This window comes from Cebus imitator, unplaced genomic scaffold (assembly GCF_001604975.1).
Source record: "Cebus imitator isolate Cc_AM_T3 unplaced genomic scaffold, Cebus_imitator-1.0 Scaffold246, whole genome shotgun sequence".
NCBI classification, from domain to species: Eukaryota; Metazoa; Chordata; class Mammalia; order Primates; family Cebidae; genus Cebus; species Cebus imitator.
In genome coordinates, this window is record NW_016107561.1 from 734,737 (window position 1) to 756,046 (window position 21,310).

At 39.5% G+C, this 21,310-nt stretch overlaps 1 protein-coding gene across 11 annotated transcripts in view; it reads left to right on the forward strand.

The window, feature by feature from the left end:
- Positions 1 to 21,310, forward strand: part of KIF16B (kinesin family member 16B) — a 294,367-nt gene that overhangs the window by 135,018 nt on the left and 138,039 nt on the right. For all 11 annotated transcript variants that reach the window (XM_017498602.2, XM_017498606.2, XM_037727902.1 and 8 more), the window contains exons 13-15: positions 5,635 to 5,754; positions 7,217 to 7,268; positions 8,960 to 9,097. In XM_017498602.2, coding sequence (XP_017354091.1) covers positions 5,635 to 5,754; positions 7,217 to 7,268; positions 8,960 to 9,097 — 310 coding nt within the window. The remainder of the gene's footprint in view (positions 1 to 5,634; positions 5,755 to 7,216; positions 7,269 to 8,959; positions 9,098 to 21,310) is intronic.

Genomic DNA, 21,310 nt, shown 5'->3' on the forward strand with positions numbered 1-21,310 from the left:
AAAAAAGTGATATGAAAAAAGAGAGATTGTAGAATAAAGAAAGCCTTTGAGGCCCAAAACAACATCATTGCAGGAGTAATACATAATATTAGAAAATATCAAGGAAAAGAATATACCCCACTGAAAATCAAATTACTAAGAGAATAAAGGCTTGATAGGCCCAGTGAACACAAATGGAATGATCAAGGTAGTAAAGCAGTCAGAAACTGAAAGAAATAGAAGACAAAGACCAGTGTAATATAAGGACAATTGGTGTTCTTGAAGTAGACTGTCAACAAATGAAATCGAAAATGGAAAATAAAACAAGGCAACTTTTGTGAAATAAAAAATTACGTAGACAAAAGAACTGAGACTGCAGATCAGAAGGATGTATTGTGTTCCAGGAAAATACAGAGTAGAGAATGTTCAACACTGAGATCTATCCTAATTAAACCACTGAATTTCAAGGATAAGGAGGAAACTCTTTAAACATCCGGACATAAAACCAAATTATCTGCTGTGGACTAAAATGAAGCTAGTGAAACTAGCTTCATTTTCTTCGAGTGGCATTCAGTTTTTGAAAAAGACATGGAGCCATGTCTTTAACCTTCTGGGGAAAGTAAGTACTGCACAGCCCAACATGCAGCATGTGGCCCCAAATCGACACAACTACGATGTCATTCAGTTGTAAAGGCAAGAGGCAACGCTCTCAAACTGGTACACACTCAGGAGATCGTGCTTAAAACTGAAACTTGTATGAAAAAAGTATATGCACTGTGAATATGTGTCGTAACCTCTTTTCCTGACTTACAAGGATATTTTAGGAATACCTCTTATGTTAATAATAAAGAAACATGGCTGAAATTCAACAAATAGTTTCTTTTCATTCTACTAAATTTAAAATCACATACAGCTTTTTAAAATTAAAAAGTAGTTTTGCTAGAGGATAATTTTGTTTTTTATCGACAACTTTCTGGCTGGCTGACTTCCTCCCCCCTCCTCACACCGACGCTGGGTGTGTGCTCAAGCCCTGATTGTCCTCCACCCCTGGCCCCCAGACATCTGCTGTGTCTGTAGTCAGGGTTGCAGAAATTACATGCACTTTATGATGTGAGTCAACTCTACAAAATTCTACTCGCTCGTGAAATATATAATTCTCTGTAGCATAAATTTTCACAAAAAGATTCTGACATTTCATTCTTATCTGTTGAGGAAAAAAGTGGAACTTAGAAATCACTCCCTATAGTATCAAATAATCAGCACTTAGTGAGTGACTACTGTTTGCCTGGCACACCTATATTCACCTAATATACTCAGTGTGAAGACACACAATTCTTATTCCTAAAGAGATCTTAATTTACGTGGGTCAGACACACTGTCAAACTTTTCCCAGTTTTTCCCGAGTATGATCTAGATCCCAGGGAGGCTTTCTAAGAGGGAAAAAAATTAGATTTTGTTGTTGGTAAGTTTTTGTATTGTTTTTACTTATTTATTCAAGAAAGTTGTTGAGTTTTGTAAGGCATGTGCTGGGCACTAAGAATGTAGTGGTGATTAAAAGAGCTAGAATCCCTGCTTACTTTCATAAACCACGACGGTAGTTACAAACGCATTGCGCCTTGAGCCAAGTTCTCCTGTGGTCTTCTCCCCTGGGATCTGGGCAGCCCTGCATGCAATCACCAGAGCCACCGGAAGGGGCAGAAGTGATTCTGTGACAGTCCTAGCAAAGGGCATGTGTTTTAAATTCAGAGGGATTTCACCTGAGTAGGTGCCTGGAAGTTGAAGAAAAACATATGGAGCATATTATTTGTAAATGTTATGAATATGACGCATAAAATAAACTGATGCTATGTTTTGACACTTTTAGTCAGTTTATACGGTTTTTTAAAAATCCAAATAAGCCTGGTTGCTGAAATTTTTGTTTCAATGTAAAATATATGGAAGTATACATATTTTACCTTGATTTCTTTGGGACCCTGTGTCTGGAGTTGGGGGAGGCATGCCCCACTATACTATGTTAAATATTCCATCTTATCCAAGAGGTGTTTCATAAATTATGTATAGCAGTAGATGCCACTCAATAAGTATTTTATACGTGATAGATATTTTTGTCTGAAATTACTTTTTCACTTGAGCAATGATTTAAACCCTTGTTTCCAGTTTTATGAGGTGACAGTTTTATAATATCATGTAGTTGAATTCAACTTGAATGTTATAGAGCTTTAGGGCAGCATTAATCATAAATTCATCCTTTCCCACTTGCAATCCTGGAAAACTTTCTCTTAATTTAGATTTTACCCATTATATATATGGAAGTATATGTGAGTGTGTGAGTGTGTGTGTGTGTGTGAGTGTGTGTGTGTGTGTGTGTGTGTGTGAGTGTGTGTGTACATGGTAGGGATGGGTGGGAACAAGTAAGGCTTTTGACCTAATGGCTCTGAAACTATGAATTTCCAATGTTTTTCCAAAGTCTTATTTCAAGGAAAACAAAAGTGTTTCTCAATGGTTAAAAAAAGAAAGAATATTAAACTAAACTGGAATGTAGTCCAAAGCAATTGCTCTAGTTTAAGTGGGAGCTCTCAAAGTTTAAAATATTGTATTTTGGGGGGATTATTGTCCACTTCTGTGCAGAAAGAAAATACGCATGCCTCTGGACTTATGAGAATGATCACTTTCCTTTTCACGTGGACCTAGAGACCTGTAATAATTCATTGCCATGGGGCTACTGATTGTGTGTGCAGTTTGGTCACAGTTCAGAGCTACCAGACCTTCCCATGAGGACATCGTTTTATGAAATAGAGCTGTGTGATCAAATTCTCCCCTGTAATATATGTCTTTAAAAAAATCACTTCCCATTTCTGCTTGAATTTCATGGTCAAGAGGAAAAGCATGAATTCTGCTAATATCTGAGAGGTAGGAGTAGGGGTTGGCTTATGGAGAGTGCTCAGTTTAGCTGAGATTTGCATGTTCCTTGCTATAGTAAATTTATGTTACTGAAGTCTCCGACCTCAAAGCCTGAGGTTCTGAGCCATGGAATGGGAGCTTGGCTGATAAGAGGAGTAATTGAAGAACAATGACACGCTTCATTTCCTTTTCTTGAATCTAAGTTATGCATTGGTCATTTTCTCTGCATATCTATTTAATGGTTGTTAAATTAAATTGCTTTCTTTCACGTTGTGATTTTTATGATTTTTTTTAGAGCCATCTTTTTTTTTTTTTTTTTTTTTTTTTTTTTTTTTTTTTTTTTTTTTTTTTTTTTTCTATTTCATTTCACTGCCCCCTCGCATGGCTTTAGGTCTTCAGTGTGCATTTGAAACTTAAATATCTGCAAAGGCCTCCCCAGTTAGTGGTTGGTACTGGCTTTTCTGTTGCTCGTACAGTCATGGAGCGCAATGTCATGCTCTTGTACATGATCTAGTCTGAACCTGGTTCACCCCAACCTCAAAACTGCAATTTTTACCTTCAACCTTCTGGAATTTGTCTGCTTTCCACCTCAGACTTCCCCAGAAGCTTGACTTTAGACATCTTTAGTATGGGTTCAGACGGGCCTGATGTTAAGACATGGGCCTTCCATTCTCTTTCCCAAGGACTGCCTCTGACCTTCCCTCCTGCATTCTACTGAACTCTGTGCCTCTACTCACTCATTCATTCCTCTGGCAAATATTAATTGATGTGTCAGGCATGAAATTAGGTGCTGGGTTACATTCTAGCCAGACAACTGGTAATAAACAATAAATGTGTGTGTGTGTGTGTGTGTGTGTGTGTGTGTGTGCATCCGCACGCATGTGTGTGTATTAGTGGTTGCTATTTTATATGGGATGATGGGGAAGGTGGCTTCTGAGCAGAGAACTGAAGGAAGGAAGGAGGGGGCCATGTTATGTATGTAACTAGGACAATAGTTCTCAAATGTCTGGAGACATTTTTGGTTGTCAGAACCTCGGGTGTGTTGCTGGCATCTACTGGGTAGAGGCAGGGGTGCTAAAAACTATCCTACTGTGCATAAGAATGAAGAATTATCTAGTCTGAAATGACAATTGTGCCGCAGTCGAGAAACCCTGCTGTAGGGGAAGAGAAGGAAGAGCAGTGTCAGAGGAAACAGCAACCACAAAAGCAGAAGGAGTGCCTCCTTGAGATGGGGCAGGCTGGCAAGTTTGAAGAGCAGCAAGGTGCCTATATCCCTGGAGAGGTGTGAGCAAGTGGGAGAGCGGCAGGAGATGACAGCACGTGAGCATGGGATGAGATCAGGTAGAATTTGTAGAACATCATAAAGACTTTGGCTTTTGTCTCGCTGAAATGGGAGTCTATTTAAAGGACCTGAGCAGAGGAGTGACCTGCCCTAACCGCTCTCGGGCTGCTGAGTTGAGCGTATATCACGGGAGACATGAGTGGTGGCCTGGATTATCGCAGTAACCTGGGTGAAAGACAATGATGGTTTGGGCCAGAGGCCAGTGTGGCAGGTGGTTTGATGTTACCAGATTCTGGGCATATTTTGAAGGTAGAGTTAATACTACATATGTAGAGTTTAGAGAAAGAAAGGAGCAATGTATAAGCATGGTTATTTAGGCCAAACAGGAAAGGCTGGCATTTACTGAGACAGGATAGTCTGCAGGCTTGGGCAGCAGAGAGAATCAAAGATTTTTGCTTTATTTTGTTTTTAATGTATTAAATTTGGGCTGCCTGTTTGGCATCTCCATAGATAAACGGAGTTGGGTTGATATATGTGTGTGTATGTATATATACACACGCGCGCATACACACACACACACACACACACACGGTAGACTCACATATATGGTATCTATGTGAGTATCGGACTTAAGGGAGACGTCTGCCCTGGAGATGAAATTTGAGAGTTAAGGGAGACATCTGTCCTGGAGATGAAATTTGAGAGTCATTGGCATATAGATGGCAGGTAAAGACAAGAGGCAGAAGGAGACCATCAGGAAAGTCGGTGTTAGTAGAGTCCCAAAGACAATAGTCTTCATAGAGCGAGTTGAAGTAAGAGCGAGAGGGAAGGAATTGGAAAACTGTAGCTATAGGAAACTTTTCGAAGATAGTTTTCTCTAAAGGGCACAGATAAATTGGTGGTAGCTAGGAGATGCAAGACCAAAAGACGAGGTGGGGGTTTGGAATGGGAGGTCAACAGCAGATTTGTATTAATATTTAGCAGGGAATGATCCAGTGGATAGGAGAAGTTGATGTCTCAGGAGGCAGAGGGCCAGGTTCCTCTGGTGCAGGGTAGCTAACGCACAGGAAGGCATCTTTTCAGGACCATACACAGTTCAACCATGTGAGTGGAGAGAAAAGCCATCAACTAAGGTGACATCTTGATATTAAATGGCATAAAAGCTCTGAAGAGGAAGAAAGATTACTTTGTAGTTTGGGTGTTCCTAGAACATTTCTGCAGGAAGATTGGCTTTGAAGAGGTTATATATCAGGCAATGAGTTTAATTCATTTTATATTGAGCCTTTTATATGTTTCAAGTTCACTTTGCTTACTACCTGCCAGGATTTCAACATGAAGTTTAAGGTCTATTTTTCTTGCAGCTTTTTAAATGAGAAATAAAATATTGCCCATTCTGACAATCTAAAGAACACCTAATATGAAGTTCTCATTTCCCAAAGTAACCTTTTCTTTTTCTTTCCTCTTAATTTCAGGAACAAACCCTAGCCCTCAGGAAAGAAGGTATAGGAGTTGTTTTGGATTCTGAACTGCCTCATTTGATTGGCATTGATGATGACCTTTTGAGCACTGGAATCATCTTATATCACTTAAAGGTAGAAACTGATTAAGTGGAACACTCTAATTTTGTTTTCAGTTTTTCTATTAGACACTAACTAGGTTTATTATAATATTCTGTGACCATGAACACAACTAAGTTAAAGAATACACAAAAGGCCAGGCACAGTGGCTCATGCCTGAAATTCCAACACTTTGGGAGGCCAAGCTAGGCAGATCTTGAGGTCAGAAGTTCACGACCAGCCTGGCCAGCATGGTGAAACCCTGCCTCTACTAAAAATACACAGATTAGCCTGGCGTGGTGGCACACACCTGTAATTCCAGCTACTTGGGAGGCTGAGGCAGGAGAATTGCTTGAACCCGGGAGGTGGAGGTTGCAGTGAGCTGAGTCCCATTGCACTCCAGCCTGGGTGATAGAGCAAGACTCTGTCTCAAAAAAAAAAAAAGAATATACCACAAATCCTTGAGCCATTTGGGGATTTTCAGCAGCTCATTAGGATTCTTTGGTATTTAATGTTACCTTGTTATTTAAAGTTAAATGATGAGCCACTAATTTGCTTTCTCTTCTGTAGGATTAGTAAGCAGAGGTAAGGAACAAAAAGGCACACAGACTGAAGGAGAAAAGTTGCAAACAGCTAGAACTGGGGGGATTTTGTTGTGTGTGTGGTTTTCTGGTCCCTGGTGGTAATTATAAAATTGTGCGTCTCACCTTCATTATTGGGCTTGGTTCTAAGCAGGCAGTTCATCTTGGGAGTACAGAATTCCACGTAAGTATTAATGGTTGGCTCTGTGACCTTGACTTTAGTGTCCTCTCTCTGACCCATAACTTAAAATGAGAACGCTACTGCACTTGTGTTTTTCAGACTTCCATAAACTGTATCTTTTTTTTTTTTTTAATTGAGTCTCACTCTTGTCACCAGACTGGAGTGCGGTGGTGCCATCTCGGCTCACTGCAACCTCTGCTTCCCGGTTTCAAGCGATTCTCCTGCCTCAGCCTCCTAAGTAGCTGGGACTACGCATGCCACCACGCCCAGCTAGTTTTTGTATTTTTAGTAGAGACAGCGTTTTACCATGTTGGCCAGTATGGTCTCAGTCTCTTGACCTTATGATCTGCCCACCTTGGCCTCCCAAATTGCTGGGATTACAGGCATGAGCCACCCCGCCTGGGCCATAAGCTGTATCTTTAGACACAAAGAAACTCTTGGCCACTGGAGGAGAACCTTCCCAGAAAGGATCAGGAACATTAATGACATTCCTGTCACAAGCGAAGCGTCAATGCTGCCAAAGCAGGGTCTCACAATTGCCGTACGTTAAACCTTTCCAGACAACCCGGGCTGTTTTTACAGAACCCCAGGGCACTTTCATTGCACTGAAGCTGTGGCCTGCCAGGACATTGTTCATCCCATTGGCCTCTATGTTGTTTGGGTTGAAATGAAAAATGAAGAAACAAGCTATTTCTCCTCTTCTTACTAATACATTTTGCTTGGCTTTTCTTCCCAGGAAGGTCAGACATATGTTGGTAGAGAAGATGCTTCCACGGAGCAAGATATTGGTGAGCATATTATCAGTGATCTCTTCCCTGTGATTTCTTAAGTTTATATTCAAAGTAGAATCTTTTTGAATGACTGACATTGAAGTAATTATAGAAAATTAAATTATTTTTCAAGTACAGTGTTGGTCAGTATATATATATATATATTTCTGTCATTTAGAATACAACTCAAATGAATTATATGGAACAACTAATTTGGTGAATAAAATGCACCAATGAACCCTTTCCTCCACCCTACATACATTCCATACCTTGTTAGGTCTTTGAGGAACACAGTTACTTAAATCACTCTACATTGTCTCACAATGGAACAGTGATTGATGGAGATATATCAATAGACACAGATAAAAGATATAGACACTTATCTTCCCAAAGATGACAGCAGAAAATAGGAGAAAACTCAGCATACACACATGTGGAGGCGTGGCTTTTTGGGTTTCCCAAAAGTCTTCACAAGACACACAGATAATTAGTAACTTAGCCTACACAGATGAGGTCCTTCCAGCTTTAAGAGCATAACGTGGGCAATTGGTGGTGGTGGTGGTGGGTGTGTATATGTATGTGGCAAGGTGGGGACCGGCAGGGTAAGAATTATATTGTCTCAGCTGCTTTTAGAATTGCTGGCAGTGAACCTGCTTTCTCACCAAGCATAAGCCAAAAAATCAAGCCAATTCTAACATATTCCTACATGTATTAGGTTGGTGCAAAAGTAATGGCAAAAACCACTATTACTTTTGCACCAACATAATATTTACTATTTACTGTGAGACTGTGAGAGATAAAAACTATTTTCTAGAAGTTCCAGATTCAACTGTTTTTGAGTAGAACTAGGCATCAGGCCTCTTCTTCTAATTGTTAAATTATGTGTTTGATCTTTGGGGTAGCTATAAATGATGATAGGTGGTAAGAACACATGTTTTCTGTGATCGGAGATCAGTAGGACAAATATGTAGACAGCGGAAACTAGTTGGCTTGTACTCCCAAGATGCTGGTCAAGAACTGTGCCTAAAACCATGTAGGTTTATTTGACAGGTGTTCCTATCTGTGTTTGACCATTCTTCAAACAAGAATCCAGGAGTGTTATACATGAATAGATAAATTTTCGCAGCTGCATGTCCTGAGAGGTCTCAGAATTGACTCAGGCTCAGGCAACAGGCATCTCAGTATGGCTTCTGAAGACCTCTTGGGCTGTTCAAGATTCATGTCATGCCAAGTTCACTTTGGGTTTCTGCTGCTGTAGTGCAGTGGTCAGTGTGCAGAGGTCTCAGTAAGTCCTTGACCCATGGAGCACTTTTGCTTCTTCTATTTTCTGTGGCCTCTGGGTGGCTGATGGAGGAAACTTATTCAGTATCCAACAGGGCAGTTCCATGGAATTCAGTTAAAACAAGTTACTCAACTGTTTTCTTCCCAAAGATGAAATGAGTTAACATCCCAGAACTGATTTTCTTATATAGGTGATGTCCAGACCCCTTGAGGAACATTCTAAGGATCCTCCAGTCCTATCAGTGAATGTCATGAGCTCCTGAAGTTCGGTTTTCTCACTAAACATAAATATTCACTGCACAATATTTATGTGGAAAAAGAAGGATATTCAAAAGGAAACTAAATCAATTGATAGATAAATAGCTGGGAATCATTGCCGTAGATACAAAAGGGGGAAAAATTCTTTCTACTTTGTTTTTCCATTTTAGTTCTTCATGGCCTTGACTTGGAGAGTGAGCATTGCATCTTTGAAAATATTGGGGGGACAGTGACTCTTATACCCCTGAGTGGGTCCCAGTGCTCTGTGAATGGTGTTCAGATCATGGAGGCCACACATCTAAATCAAGGTATCTGGTTTAAATTTTCCGAGTCCTTTGTATGTATTGTTGTGAGAAAACAAGTTGGCTAGGCAGTGAGGGAACATGTGCATCTTAGAATTAATTACTGATTAGGAATAAAAAGGGTGAGACTGTTTGCTTCAATAGGCTGTTTCTCTTCTGTTTGGCTGGAGGGCTTCTTTATAATGCCCATGGCCTTGTTTAATTAAGTGTAAACATATATAGAATTATCTTAAAAGTTGTTGTTATGGAACTAAGACATGAAAGGAACTTTTTAAGTTAAATAATATCCCTCAAATGCAAAACCTTAACATAATGGTTTCTTTTAATTATTTCATTTGTGTTATTTATATTCCTCTTAATAGATAGTTATAATTGTAATATACATACAGGATTTGGTATCATGTCTTTTTTCATTTTGAAATAGCTTCAATATCATAGAAAAGTTGCAAGAATAGTACCACAAACTTTTTAATTTCAAAATTGTTGGAAAGACTATCCTTGAATACTTCATTATGTATTTCCTTTAACAGTGACATCTACGTTAGAACACTAACACCTATACATTTCTGCCATCGGATCCTCAGACCTTAATCAAGTCTTGCCATTTGTCTCAACAGTGTTCCTTGTGGGTCCCATATTTAGTCCAATTTCCTGTATGGCATCTGGTTGCCACGGCTGTCTGTTCTCTCTCAGTCTGGAACAGTTCCTTGGTCTTTCCTAGACTTTCATGACTTTGGCAGTTTTGAAAACAGCAGGTCAGATCTGTTGTAGAACGTCTCTCTACATAAATGTAGCATTTGGCTGTTGATATGGTATGAATCTGTGTCCCCACCCAAATCTCATGTTGAATTGTAATTCCCAGTGTTGGAGGAGGGACCTGGTGGAGGTGATTGGATCATGGGGGCGGATTTCCCCCATGCTGTTCTCATGATAGTGAGTGAGTTCTCATGAGATCTGATGATTTTAAAGTGTGTGGCATATCTCTGCTACCTCCTTTCCTGTCGCCATGAGAAGACATGCCTTGCTTCTCTTTTGCCTTCTGCCATGACTGTAAGTTTCCTGAGGCCTCCCAGTCATGCTTCCTGGTAAATCGGTGGAACTGGGAGTCAGTAAACCTCTTTTCTTCATAATTACACAGTCTTGGGTAGTTCTGTATAGATGTGTGAGAATGGACTGTGTTTCCTTATTATTAGACTAATATGCATTTTTGCCAGGAATATCAGAGAAATGATGCTGTTTTCCTCATATTTCATTACATGATTTCCATTTGTTTCATGACTGAGATGTTCACTTTGATCATTCAACTAAGGTGGGGCTTGCCAGGCCTCCCTACTGTGGAGTTACTCTTTCCTTCTTTGTTACTTATAAGTATGTGGGAAAGTTCTTTGAGATTGGAGGTACTTTTATATCATACATATTCCATTCCATTATGGAATATTACCACTTTCACCTGCTGGTTTTGGAATCCATTGTGTTTGTTTGTTTGTTTTTGACTGAATTATTATTCTGATGGTTGCCAAATGGTGATTTTAAAAATTCATTTTTTCTAACATTAGTTGGATTTTCGTTGTAAGGAAGAACTTTTCCTTCTTGCCATTTATCTGTTTAAAGGGCCACACAGCTTGTGATTTTATTTATTAGATTTTGGTCTTTTTTATCATTATTTATTTCAATATCAAATTGTCCTAGATTTGGCCACTGTGAGTTCCTTCAAGCTGGCTTTCATGTCCTTTCACTTGTCCTCATTGTTCTGTAAGCACTTCTTTACTTTCTGACACAAAATATTCCGGACTTATCTTGTACTTTCCTGAAACTAACCAATTCTCCAAGGAGCCCTTGTTCCTTTTAGTACAGAATAGTGTTTAGCAACCAGGTGTGTTCATTGCTACTGGGGTGTCACTGCTTTCATATCATTTCTGTGAACAGAGCTAGGAAAACAAAATGTGTGTGTGTGTGTGTGTGTGTGTGTGTGTGTGTGTGTACAATCTTTACAACTGTACTTCTATATCTATTTATATTGGTATTTTGAAATATCTGTAGTTTAGTATCTATATTGCTAACCAGGTGTTTATACCAATACACCAATACTTTTAATCCCAACCCAATACCATAGGGTTAATTGTAGTTTTCTCACTTATGCCTGGCTCCTTTTTCTGACAGTGATGAACCTGGCTTCCATTATGTAACCCATATACTGTTATTCCTGCCGCCTCCTCACACAAGGACTCTCCTCTTCTTGCTCAGACCATGAGCATGGTGATGCTTGGCTGTCTCTGCCCTTACGCTTCCAGAGTACAGAAACTTTTCTCAGCCCATGCCATTTGCCTCCACTCTCATGCTGAAGCCTACTTTGCTCTTGCCTACCTAATAGTTTTTGGGCTGAACTATGTAAGAATGAGGGAAAGAGAGACATGGACATATCTAAGCCCGTTTTTCTATGTTATACGTAGTCTTTATAATTATAGTTTTTAATGGTTGCATACTATGTAATTGTGGCTGTTGTAACATAGGAATTGGACAGATGGGGGCTGGAAAGCATGTAGTTTATTCAGGGTTAGCCAAGTTTGTAAACAGAAGTCAGTTGCAGGAAGGTACCTCAGAAATGAAGGAGACCTAGCATGGACCAGGGACATTATGCTTTTGGATGAGGTGCGTAATGTCCATCAAAGATGCTGTAATAACAGCTGATGGAGCACCAACCCAGATACCCATCCACCTACCCATTCATCTCTCCATCTGCTTTTCACTCTTAGTATTTTTCAACTTTCTAAAGGTAAGTTGAGCAGGGAAAACATCTGAGTACCCTGGAGCTGGCCAGGATAATCAGAGGTCAGCGGTTGCAGATGATCAGCCTGAGCAGTGAGCAGGCAGTGATGTCTTGGTGTTTATTACCAACGCAGCGTTTCCTGCTTTATTGCAGTGGGACAAGGGCTCTGGCAATGTAGAATGGGGTGGCAGGTTATTTCCAGGCAGCAGTAGTAGTCATGGTGGGAGACTGTCTCTGCCTTCAGCCCAGAAAGTGACCATAATTGATTGGCAGACAAAAGGTCACCATGTAGAGCTCTTCAGTGGCGGTTTCTGCTTGGGAACTCACAGTCCCTAGTGCTGACAACATGAGTCATGGGAAGATACACAGTTAAAACACGATTCACTGACAACCCCTTCAGTGAATTCTGTACATGGAGTCTAGACTGTTGTCATATCACCTGTCTGTTCTCTGTGGGAACCTCAAATAGAGGTCCTGCTGCTGTTCCTCCAGGCAGCAGAAGCTGGTACAGGCTGGTACAGGGTTATGATGAGAGACAGTGTCTTCTTTTCCCAGGGACAGAGGAACATACACAGCAGAGATCCATGTACTGGCTGCATCTCCTTCGGTTAGGTCAGAAGGAAATAACCTTGTTATAATCACTTTGATTATTGTTACAGGATTTTTATAAGAGGCTTGTACTGGTTTTTAAAATCATTATTAATACACGAGTAGAACAAGGTCACTATTGCCTCCCAGAATCGTGGGAAGTAAAACGTGTATTCCCCTGATTGAGTGTATACTCCATATAACATTAAAACTCCTTGTAACTACTTTCTCATAGTTGATTGTTTTGTTACTCTTGTAGAGTTTTTTATTGAAATGTAATTTTGTTAATTTAAAATCAACGTTTCATGTGCTTTAATCTGTTCTTTGTGTTTTTTTGGTAATTTTAAACTCTGCCATATAACGAGTCAACATTTGTTTTTATTTACCTCCTGATTTATTTTTCAGAATTTTTTTTGAAATATTTGTTTAATACACCTGGGGTTCATGGGTTTATAAAGTATAGCCCCAATTTATTTTCTTCCCCATACTGTATACCATTTATTATAACCTTTCCCCATGTATACCCACCTCCCTTTTGAAGAAGCTTGCTTTATCTAAAATGAAAATACATGCAGCATTATATCTATTTGTTGGCCTTCCTGTTGTTCCAATACTCTGGGTTTTCACTTTTGAACCAGAATCACACAGTTTTGATGTTTATTGTTTAATAATATGTTCTAATCTCTATTTGCATTGAAGTCGCTTTTTACTGTGTGTGCTTATTAATTTGTTTAAAGAAATTATAGAATAGTTTTTGTTGTGCTAAAATATAATTTGAGGAGTTAGATTTAGTTTCATTTGATTTGTTTGTATTTGGAAAAATATATTTCCATCTTGGGACGTATTGCTTATACAATATGTCTCGTGTTTGAATTATTTATTTCTTTCAGTACAACTTTGAAAGTTTTTAATATGTATATATTTGTTGAATTGTGTTGATTTATGTATACAAATTCTAAACATATTATAGTTACATTGAACTGAGATTACTTTGAGGGAATTCTTTAGTGTAAGTGGTTCTTAAATCATAAATAGCCCCCAAACATCCATATTGGCTGCTGGATCCACTTGGCTTTGTGGCCCCCCCCCCACCTTTGAATAATTTCACAATAGTTCTCTGCCACAGCCACGCTTCTCTGGAGCTCCTGGAGCTCCCACCACCTACAGCCCAGGCCACTTGATGCTGAGTAGATTACATTGACCGTCAATGTTCCTGCTGTGTTATCTGTAAAACAGTCTGTTGTGGATTTGCCTAGAAGCTAGCATGTAATGCTATTCCTGTGAGAAAGTCAGTACTGAATTCCAGACACCAAACAGAAAAAGGAACGTTTAGAGCACACACATAGGCATTGTCTAGAGCTTAACATTTAATTTTTGGGGTTATCCTTCCACCTTCCCCCTCACTTAAGGAAAGCTTATTTGCTTATTTGTTTAGCTAGAAAAAATTGTTTATATAGCTGTGATTACCTCTCTAATTGTCTTGTGAATTAAGGCATGGCATATAATGTGTCTCCCATGTAGTATTTTTATTAAGTGGTTTTTGATCTTAAACTTTTACCTAAACTGAGAGTTCATTTAAATAACGTGCATATTCTGGTTAATGATTCAGGTTAGGAACTAAATTTTTTATCTTCATATTGAAGATATGACTTTTCCTCAGAAAGTACTGGTACTGATTGCCATTGAAGGTTAATTGTCGGAATTGTCTTTCCCTGCGGGTTGCTCTTAATTGTTTTATTAGCGTGGTGCCATGATCTTCAGATCTGATGGGCTTGAGTTCCTCTTACATTCTTCTGTGCTACTGAACAGCTTTCTCAGTATCCTCAGTATCACTGTTAATGAAATTAACATAAAAATACTATGTTTGAAGGTGTTAAAACGCTGTGCAGTGAATATAAATGTCATCAGCAAGTCTTAGGGCAGTAAAATGACTTTGTTTGAAGGCATTGTACAAAAGAAGCAAGATGGTAACTTTTCTTTTAATTACTCATACTTTAACACTGAAAGATCTCATTAAACAAAAAACATCTATGGCTGTTCAGAAATTAAGGATTAGAATTCTTTAGTTAACCTTTTGTGATGTTTGTGGATTATTAAAATGAGAACTGGAACATTTTTTAAAACAAAATGGTGTTTCTGGTTATGAAAATATGTAATAAAAATAAAAAAGATGTGAATGAGACAGATACATTGTTATATCACAATGGAGAAGGAGGGGGTTACATCAGGTGGAGCTACAAAAGGATTTTTAACTGTGTCTGTAAGAAGAAAAAAGCTAAAGAAAAAAGAGCATGTGAACTTCATTAAAACGTAATAAATGGGGACAGGATTAAATACAGTAGCATTGTTATGCTTTGAAATCTGCCTTGGCTTTTACTCATAAAGCAATTTTTAAGTAAATTTTTTAGCATATTTCTGCATAGTCCTCCATTCACTTAGTTAATTTTTATAAAGTCAAATATGAATTAACAGATGGCAGCCAAGTCAAATGGAGATGGGTCTTGGGTAGCTATATACTTACCATATTGGATCAGCCCTTCATCCCCCAGCCCTCGCCTATGACCCATGTCCAAAAATAATTATAGCAGACCATTCATTATCACATTCATGCGTTATTTCTCTGACACTTAAATAATTATAACTTAATGTGTACACTACTTCATCTCTTTAGCTCTCTAAGCCAGGTTAGATCCTACCTGCAGCCCTAGGATCGTAAAGTCCAGGTAATCCTGGTTTCCCACATTTGCTGTGCTCATACCTGTTTCTGGTTAATTGGAGTGGTTATTGGCCTAGCACCCTTTCTGACCCATTGCGTGTTGGTCCTCAGAATGGATCTTACTGGTATTTGGCCCATTGATTGGATCAAAAAATAAAAATAAAACTGCTGGGCTCAGTGGCTCACGCCTGTAATCCCAGCACTTTGGGAGGCCGAGGTGAGTGGATCACCTGAGGTCAGGAGTTCAAGACCAGCCTGACAAAGATGGAGAAATCCTATCTCTACTAAAAATACAAAATTAGCCGGGCATGGTGGTGCATGCCTGTAGTCCCAGCTACTCTGGAGGCTGAGGCAGGAGAACCACTGGAACCCAAGAGGCGGAGGTTGCAGTGAGCCAAGATGGTGCCATTGCACTCCAGCCTGGGCAACAAGAGTGAAACTTCATCTCCATAAATAAATCCATCCATCCATCCTCTTGAGGTGGATCCAAGCAGCATTTCTCATTTATGGAAGTAAGAGATGTTCGGAGAAGAGACTGTAGCTGCATGGTAACTCAAGTCACAGTGACTCCTAGCCATATTAACTCCACAGTTGACTGGATTCCTGGTTCACCTTACACTACCAGCAGCTTCCTACTGAGATTTGGTATTCAGATGTCTCTTCATTAGTAAATTGCTGTTCATTTGGAAATGTGTTAGTTAGGCTGTCCCGTTGAAAAACACTGGTAGTAATTACCACTTCTTATCTAAATTACTTACCATACATGTAATTGCCAACGAATAGGAGATTTATCTAAATTTAGCAGATTGCCACCATTGAGGGCAAATTCTTTTTCTCTATCAGTTAACTGCCTCACTTTTGTCAGATTGCATAAACTGTTTTCTCACCTTAAGTTATAGGAAATGTTTTCATCTGTTGGTGTCTTCACTCAAATGAAAAGCCTTTGCTAGTATTGTGAGCATTAATTGTGATGACATATATAATATTTGTTGCCTGAAGTTTTTCTCCCCTTTTTTCAATTCTTCCAGAAATAATGATGGGATATGTAACATTGTATCTAACATGCTCTTCAATTAGTGTATTTTCCAAGGCTTGGTTCTCCTCATTCCATACTGTGATTCCATTGGATAGTTCCAAAGAAAGAGGAGCCAGTTCTTCAAGAAGGTGTGAATTTTATCAAGAAGAAAATGTGACTTTGATCACGATACTAGTCCGCAGAACTTGATCTCTTCCTGGTAGTGGCTTAGCCCCTTGATTTTTTTCTTTTTTCTGTTTTATATACTTAATATGAAATGATACAACAGTTAGATGCATTGTAATTGAGACGATATTTCAGCATTTGTCCTATAATTGAATGCTAGGAACTATTCTTTCTTAATTATTATTTTTTTCTTTTTACTGTAATATGTTATTTTAAAGTTGTTGAATGTAATTAATTTTTTCATTCATGTAAGTGGACTGCTTTGGTCTTAACTGGTTTGTCAGATCCATTGACTGTTCATCTCTTCTTAGAAGTGCTACAGAAATGGCATCTGGGAAAATTGTACTTGGGCGCATTTGAATCTGTTATGCTTGAGTGCCAAAATATATTTTCATCTATTCAAGTACTCAGAGGGAACAGATGATTGTCTGCAGAGTGGAGCTGAGGAGACTTTGATAAAATTTTCATCTGCTGGAGGGCTGCTGTGAGTTGTTCTCTGACTAATTAAAAAAGAATTTTAGTGGAAGTAGAAAGGGAAATAGATCTCCCAGTGGTTTAGCCAAGATATCCATTAAACAGAGGAGACCTTTTATGTGGTAACAAAAAGTCAGCAGGTGTCAGTATCTGTTGCTCCACCGACTCACCTGCACTTGACCCTAAGCACTCATCATATGCCTTCCTCAGATTAGAGACCTGCAAATATGAAATCTATCACTTGTATATGGACTGATTTTATAGCTGTTCTTTAATGTCAAATACCTAACTCTTCTTAAAAGACTATACCTAGAGCTAGTGATTCTCGAAGTATGACATCAACATCAGCATTAGCTGAGAGCTTGTTAGAAATGCGAATTCCCAGACTGCATCCTAAACCTACTGAACCAAAAAATCTAGGGATGAGGGCCTGCAATCGGGTTTTTTATGCCTGTGATTCTGATGCGCGTGTCAACTCAAGAATGACAAACTTTGTAAATTTGGAAAGGAGAGCTTTATTTTTTATAAGGCCTGCAGGGTGGCCATTCAGACAGGCGGGGAAGCATAGCCTCCAGCTAGAAGCCAGAAACAGACACACTGAGGGAGGGGAAAAGGGAACAGGAATTTATGCTGAGCTGGATGACTGAATGTGCATATTTAATAAGCTATAGGAGTAGTCATGAATATTTATGAGAGGGGAAACATGAGCATGCACAGTTGAGCTTATGCTCCCTCATGGGTTGGGTGAACAAAAACTGGCAGGGTTAGCATGATCCAAGGGTGGAGTTTTGGCCCTCTGATGTCAAAAAGGTAAAGCAGAGGACATGGAAACATTCACTGTGCACCCTATATATTGGCCAGAACTACTCCATGGTCAGTGGTTTCTTATCAGGGGGCAATGCTGGTTCGTTGTGTGGAAACCACAGAAGGTAGGGGGAGTCACAGTTGGTTGAAATCAGCGGTGAAGCAAGTCTTTCCAAAGAGCTGGTTTCTGTTGAACCTGAGGAGTGAAAGCCCTGGCAGTTAGCAAAGGAGGGAGTAGAAGAAAGCATGTCCTACCTCCCCTCCTGTCACGCCCAAGAACTCAATTTCCAAGGTTTCTCTGGGGTGCCCATGGCCAAGAGGGGGTCTGTTCCGTCAGTTCGATGGCTTAGAATTTGACTTCGTACATGTTTGAATGTGAGAACAAGTGGCCAAAGCTAATTATACTGGAGTTAGTTTCTTGGTGCACAAAACTTCTGCACATGAGCCAAATATTTCTCAGTCTGTTTAACCGCTTTCTTCTCTTTTTTCAATTGGTATAACCCCTTTGTTCTCTTTTTTTCACTCATCCTATCTATTTTTCTCAAACTCTCTTCTTTTAAAACTTCATTTTCAGCTTTACGTTCAATATGTTGGCTTTACAGTATGTCTTGGCATGGATTTCTGGGGGATAACCTGTTTGGGTTTTGCTGAGCTTCTCAAATTTGTAGGCTTTTGTCTTTCTCTAGATTTGGGAAGTTTTCAGCCATTATTTGTTATTTATTTATTTTTTCCTGCACTACACTCACTCTTCCCCTTCTCCTTCTGGGAGTACAATTACATGAAAGTTAGATATTTTAGTATTGACTCACAGTTCCTTGAGGCTCCGTTTACCTATTTTTATTTTTTGATAAACTCTTTTATCTTTGCTTTCCTGATTGGATCATTTCAGTTGACCTGTGTTCAAGTTCATTGACTTTTTCTGTCATCTCCATTCTGTGTTTAAGCCCACCAATGAATTTTTTATTTTGAATATTGTGATTTTCAGTTGTAATATTTAATTCTTCTTTATATCTTTGTTGAGTTTTTTATTTTTTTCACTTATTTCAAGAGTATTTAAATATTTATTGGAGCTTTTTGTTAGTATAAACATTTGTTGATTGTTTTTTGTCATGCAAGTTGAGATATTCCTGGTTCTTGCTGTGCTGAGTAATAATACTGGATTGTGTCATAAACGTTTTGGGTATTATGAGATTCTGGGTCTTATTTAAATCCTATGGGAAATGTTTATACTTTTTGTTTTAGCAGACAGTTTACCTAGCTGGATGCAGGCTGTGAGTTACTGTCAGCCTGTGTTGATCGTGTCTGCCATTGCACTGCTGCTTCAGTGTTCAGATCCTTTGCAGTGCTCTTCTAGTAGCCATGGGTGTGCTACCCATTGGCCAGGCTGGGACCTGTGCAGTAGTCTGTCGCTTAGTTCAGTTCTCAAAGCCTTAGCATGCTGTTGAGGATCAGATCCACATGTACACACGTAGGGGTGAGCCCAGGAGTTAATAAACAACTCTGTGTGGTTGCTTTCCTGCACACTTCCTTCTTCACCGTCTCTCCTGCACTTTCTACTTCCCTTGAGTCTTCCCTTCCCTGGAAATCTTGAGTTTTATTTATTCTACTCTTTCAGGTACTTCCTGTGCCTGTCTCCAGGTCCACAGACAAGAAGTCAGAGGACAGGGAAAGCAAAAAGCAACAGGGATCTGTCCCATTCCTCTGATGAGAAAGAAAGATTCCCCTTCCTCATGGCCCCACCCCCTCTGATGGGAAAGAGAGATTCCCCTTCCTCATGGCCCCACTGTTCCTGCTAAGGGACTCTCTGCTCCTCCTTCAACCTGAACTAGGGGGCTTCTCCTGGAGTTCTCTCTTTTGCGCTGATGTCCACTTTTGGGTTTCTTCCTACACCAAGCTGGGAAATCACTGCAGGCAAAAAATGGTAAATTCACTGTTAGTTCAGTGATGCTTCTAATCTTGGTTTTCTTCAATGCACCTCCTCTTTTTTTTTTTTTTTTAAGTTCCTGGGTACATGTGTGGGTTTGTTACATGCGTAAACGTGTGCCATGGTGGTTTGCTACACCTATCAACCCATTACCTAGGTATTAATGGCATGAATTAGCTATTTTTCCTGGTGCTCTCCCCGCCCCACCTTCCACCAACAGGCCCCAATATGTGTTGTTTCCCTGCCTGTGTCCATGTGTTCTCATTGTTGAGCTCTCACTTACAAGTGAGAACATGTGGTGTTTGGCTTTCTGTTCCTGTGTTAGTTTGCTGAGGATAATGGCTGGGAGAACTGGCTAGCCATATGCAGAAAATTGAAATTGGACCCCTTCCTTCCACCTTATACAGAAATTAACTCATGATGGATTAAAGATTTAAATGTAAAACCCAAACTATAAAACCCTTAGAAGAAAATCTAGGCAGTACCATTCAGGACATAGACATGGGCAAAGATTTTTATGATGAAATTGCCAAAAGCAATTGCAACAAAAGCAAAAATTGACAGATGGGTTGTAGTTAAACTAAAGAGCAAAAGAAACAGAATCAGAGCAAACAGACAACCTACAGAATGGGATAATATTTTTGTAATCTGTTCATCTGACAAAGGTCTAATATCCAGAATCTACAAGGAACTTAAGCAAATTTACAAGAAAAAAAATCTTGTAAATTTAAAAAGTGAGCAAAGGACATGAATAGGCACTTCTCAGAAGAAGACATACATGTGGTCAACAAACACATGAAGAAAAGCTTAATGTCACTGATAGAGAAGTGCACCTGCTACTCTTTACTTTCCAAGGTCCTCAAATAACTACTGTGTACATTCTGTTTAGGCTGTAGATATATTCATTGGAAGAAACAGGGTGGTGCATGCTTGTTTCAACTTATGCAGAACCAAAACTCCTTCCAGAGGGTGGTTTTACACTGCTAGAAAGGGGGAGTGTACCCAAAGGTGAATTCTGAAGTGAATATATTTGTCTTAATGGCATAGAGTGAAAAAGTGACTTAGATGCCCTTCAGCCAAAGTGTGTGGTGAAGAAGTGTCTAAGATTGGAATGGGGATGGTGGGAGGAGTAGGATTAGTCAGACCGAGGCTGTTGAGTTATGGGCAGGTCTGTAGGGCTCTTAAGTCCTAGATCAGTTACATGAATTTTCTTTGGAAAGTGGAAGGGAGTCCTTTCTGACCACTCAGTAGATGGGTAACGTGGGCTGAGAGGTGAGCATGATGCAGCGTTTGTTTAGCCCAAAGGGAAGCTGATAAAAGAGCTGTGAGGAAAGGCGGTTGAAGGTAAGAGACTTTGGGAGCTGAGGGAAGGGAGGTGTTGTGCAAGAACTATTTCAGAAGGAGCAATAGGATATTGACATTTTGGGGTGTATAGGAGCCTAGAAACAAATAGTTGAGCTGATTACTGATAGTGGTAGCAAATAATGTGGACTACTAGGCATGAATGGAAAGAAAGTTACTAATAGCTTGAATCGTGTAATGCTTTCCTTCAGTACGTTGGAATTTAGCATGTGACTAGAATACTGTCTTGAATTACCCTCTAATCATTTCCTACGCTTTCTACGTTTTCCTTCAGAAGGACAGACCCATTCCATATACAGATGTTCTTTGAATTACAATGAGGCTGTGTCCTGATAAATCCATTGTAAATTGAAAATATCCTAAGTTGAAGATGCATTTAATAC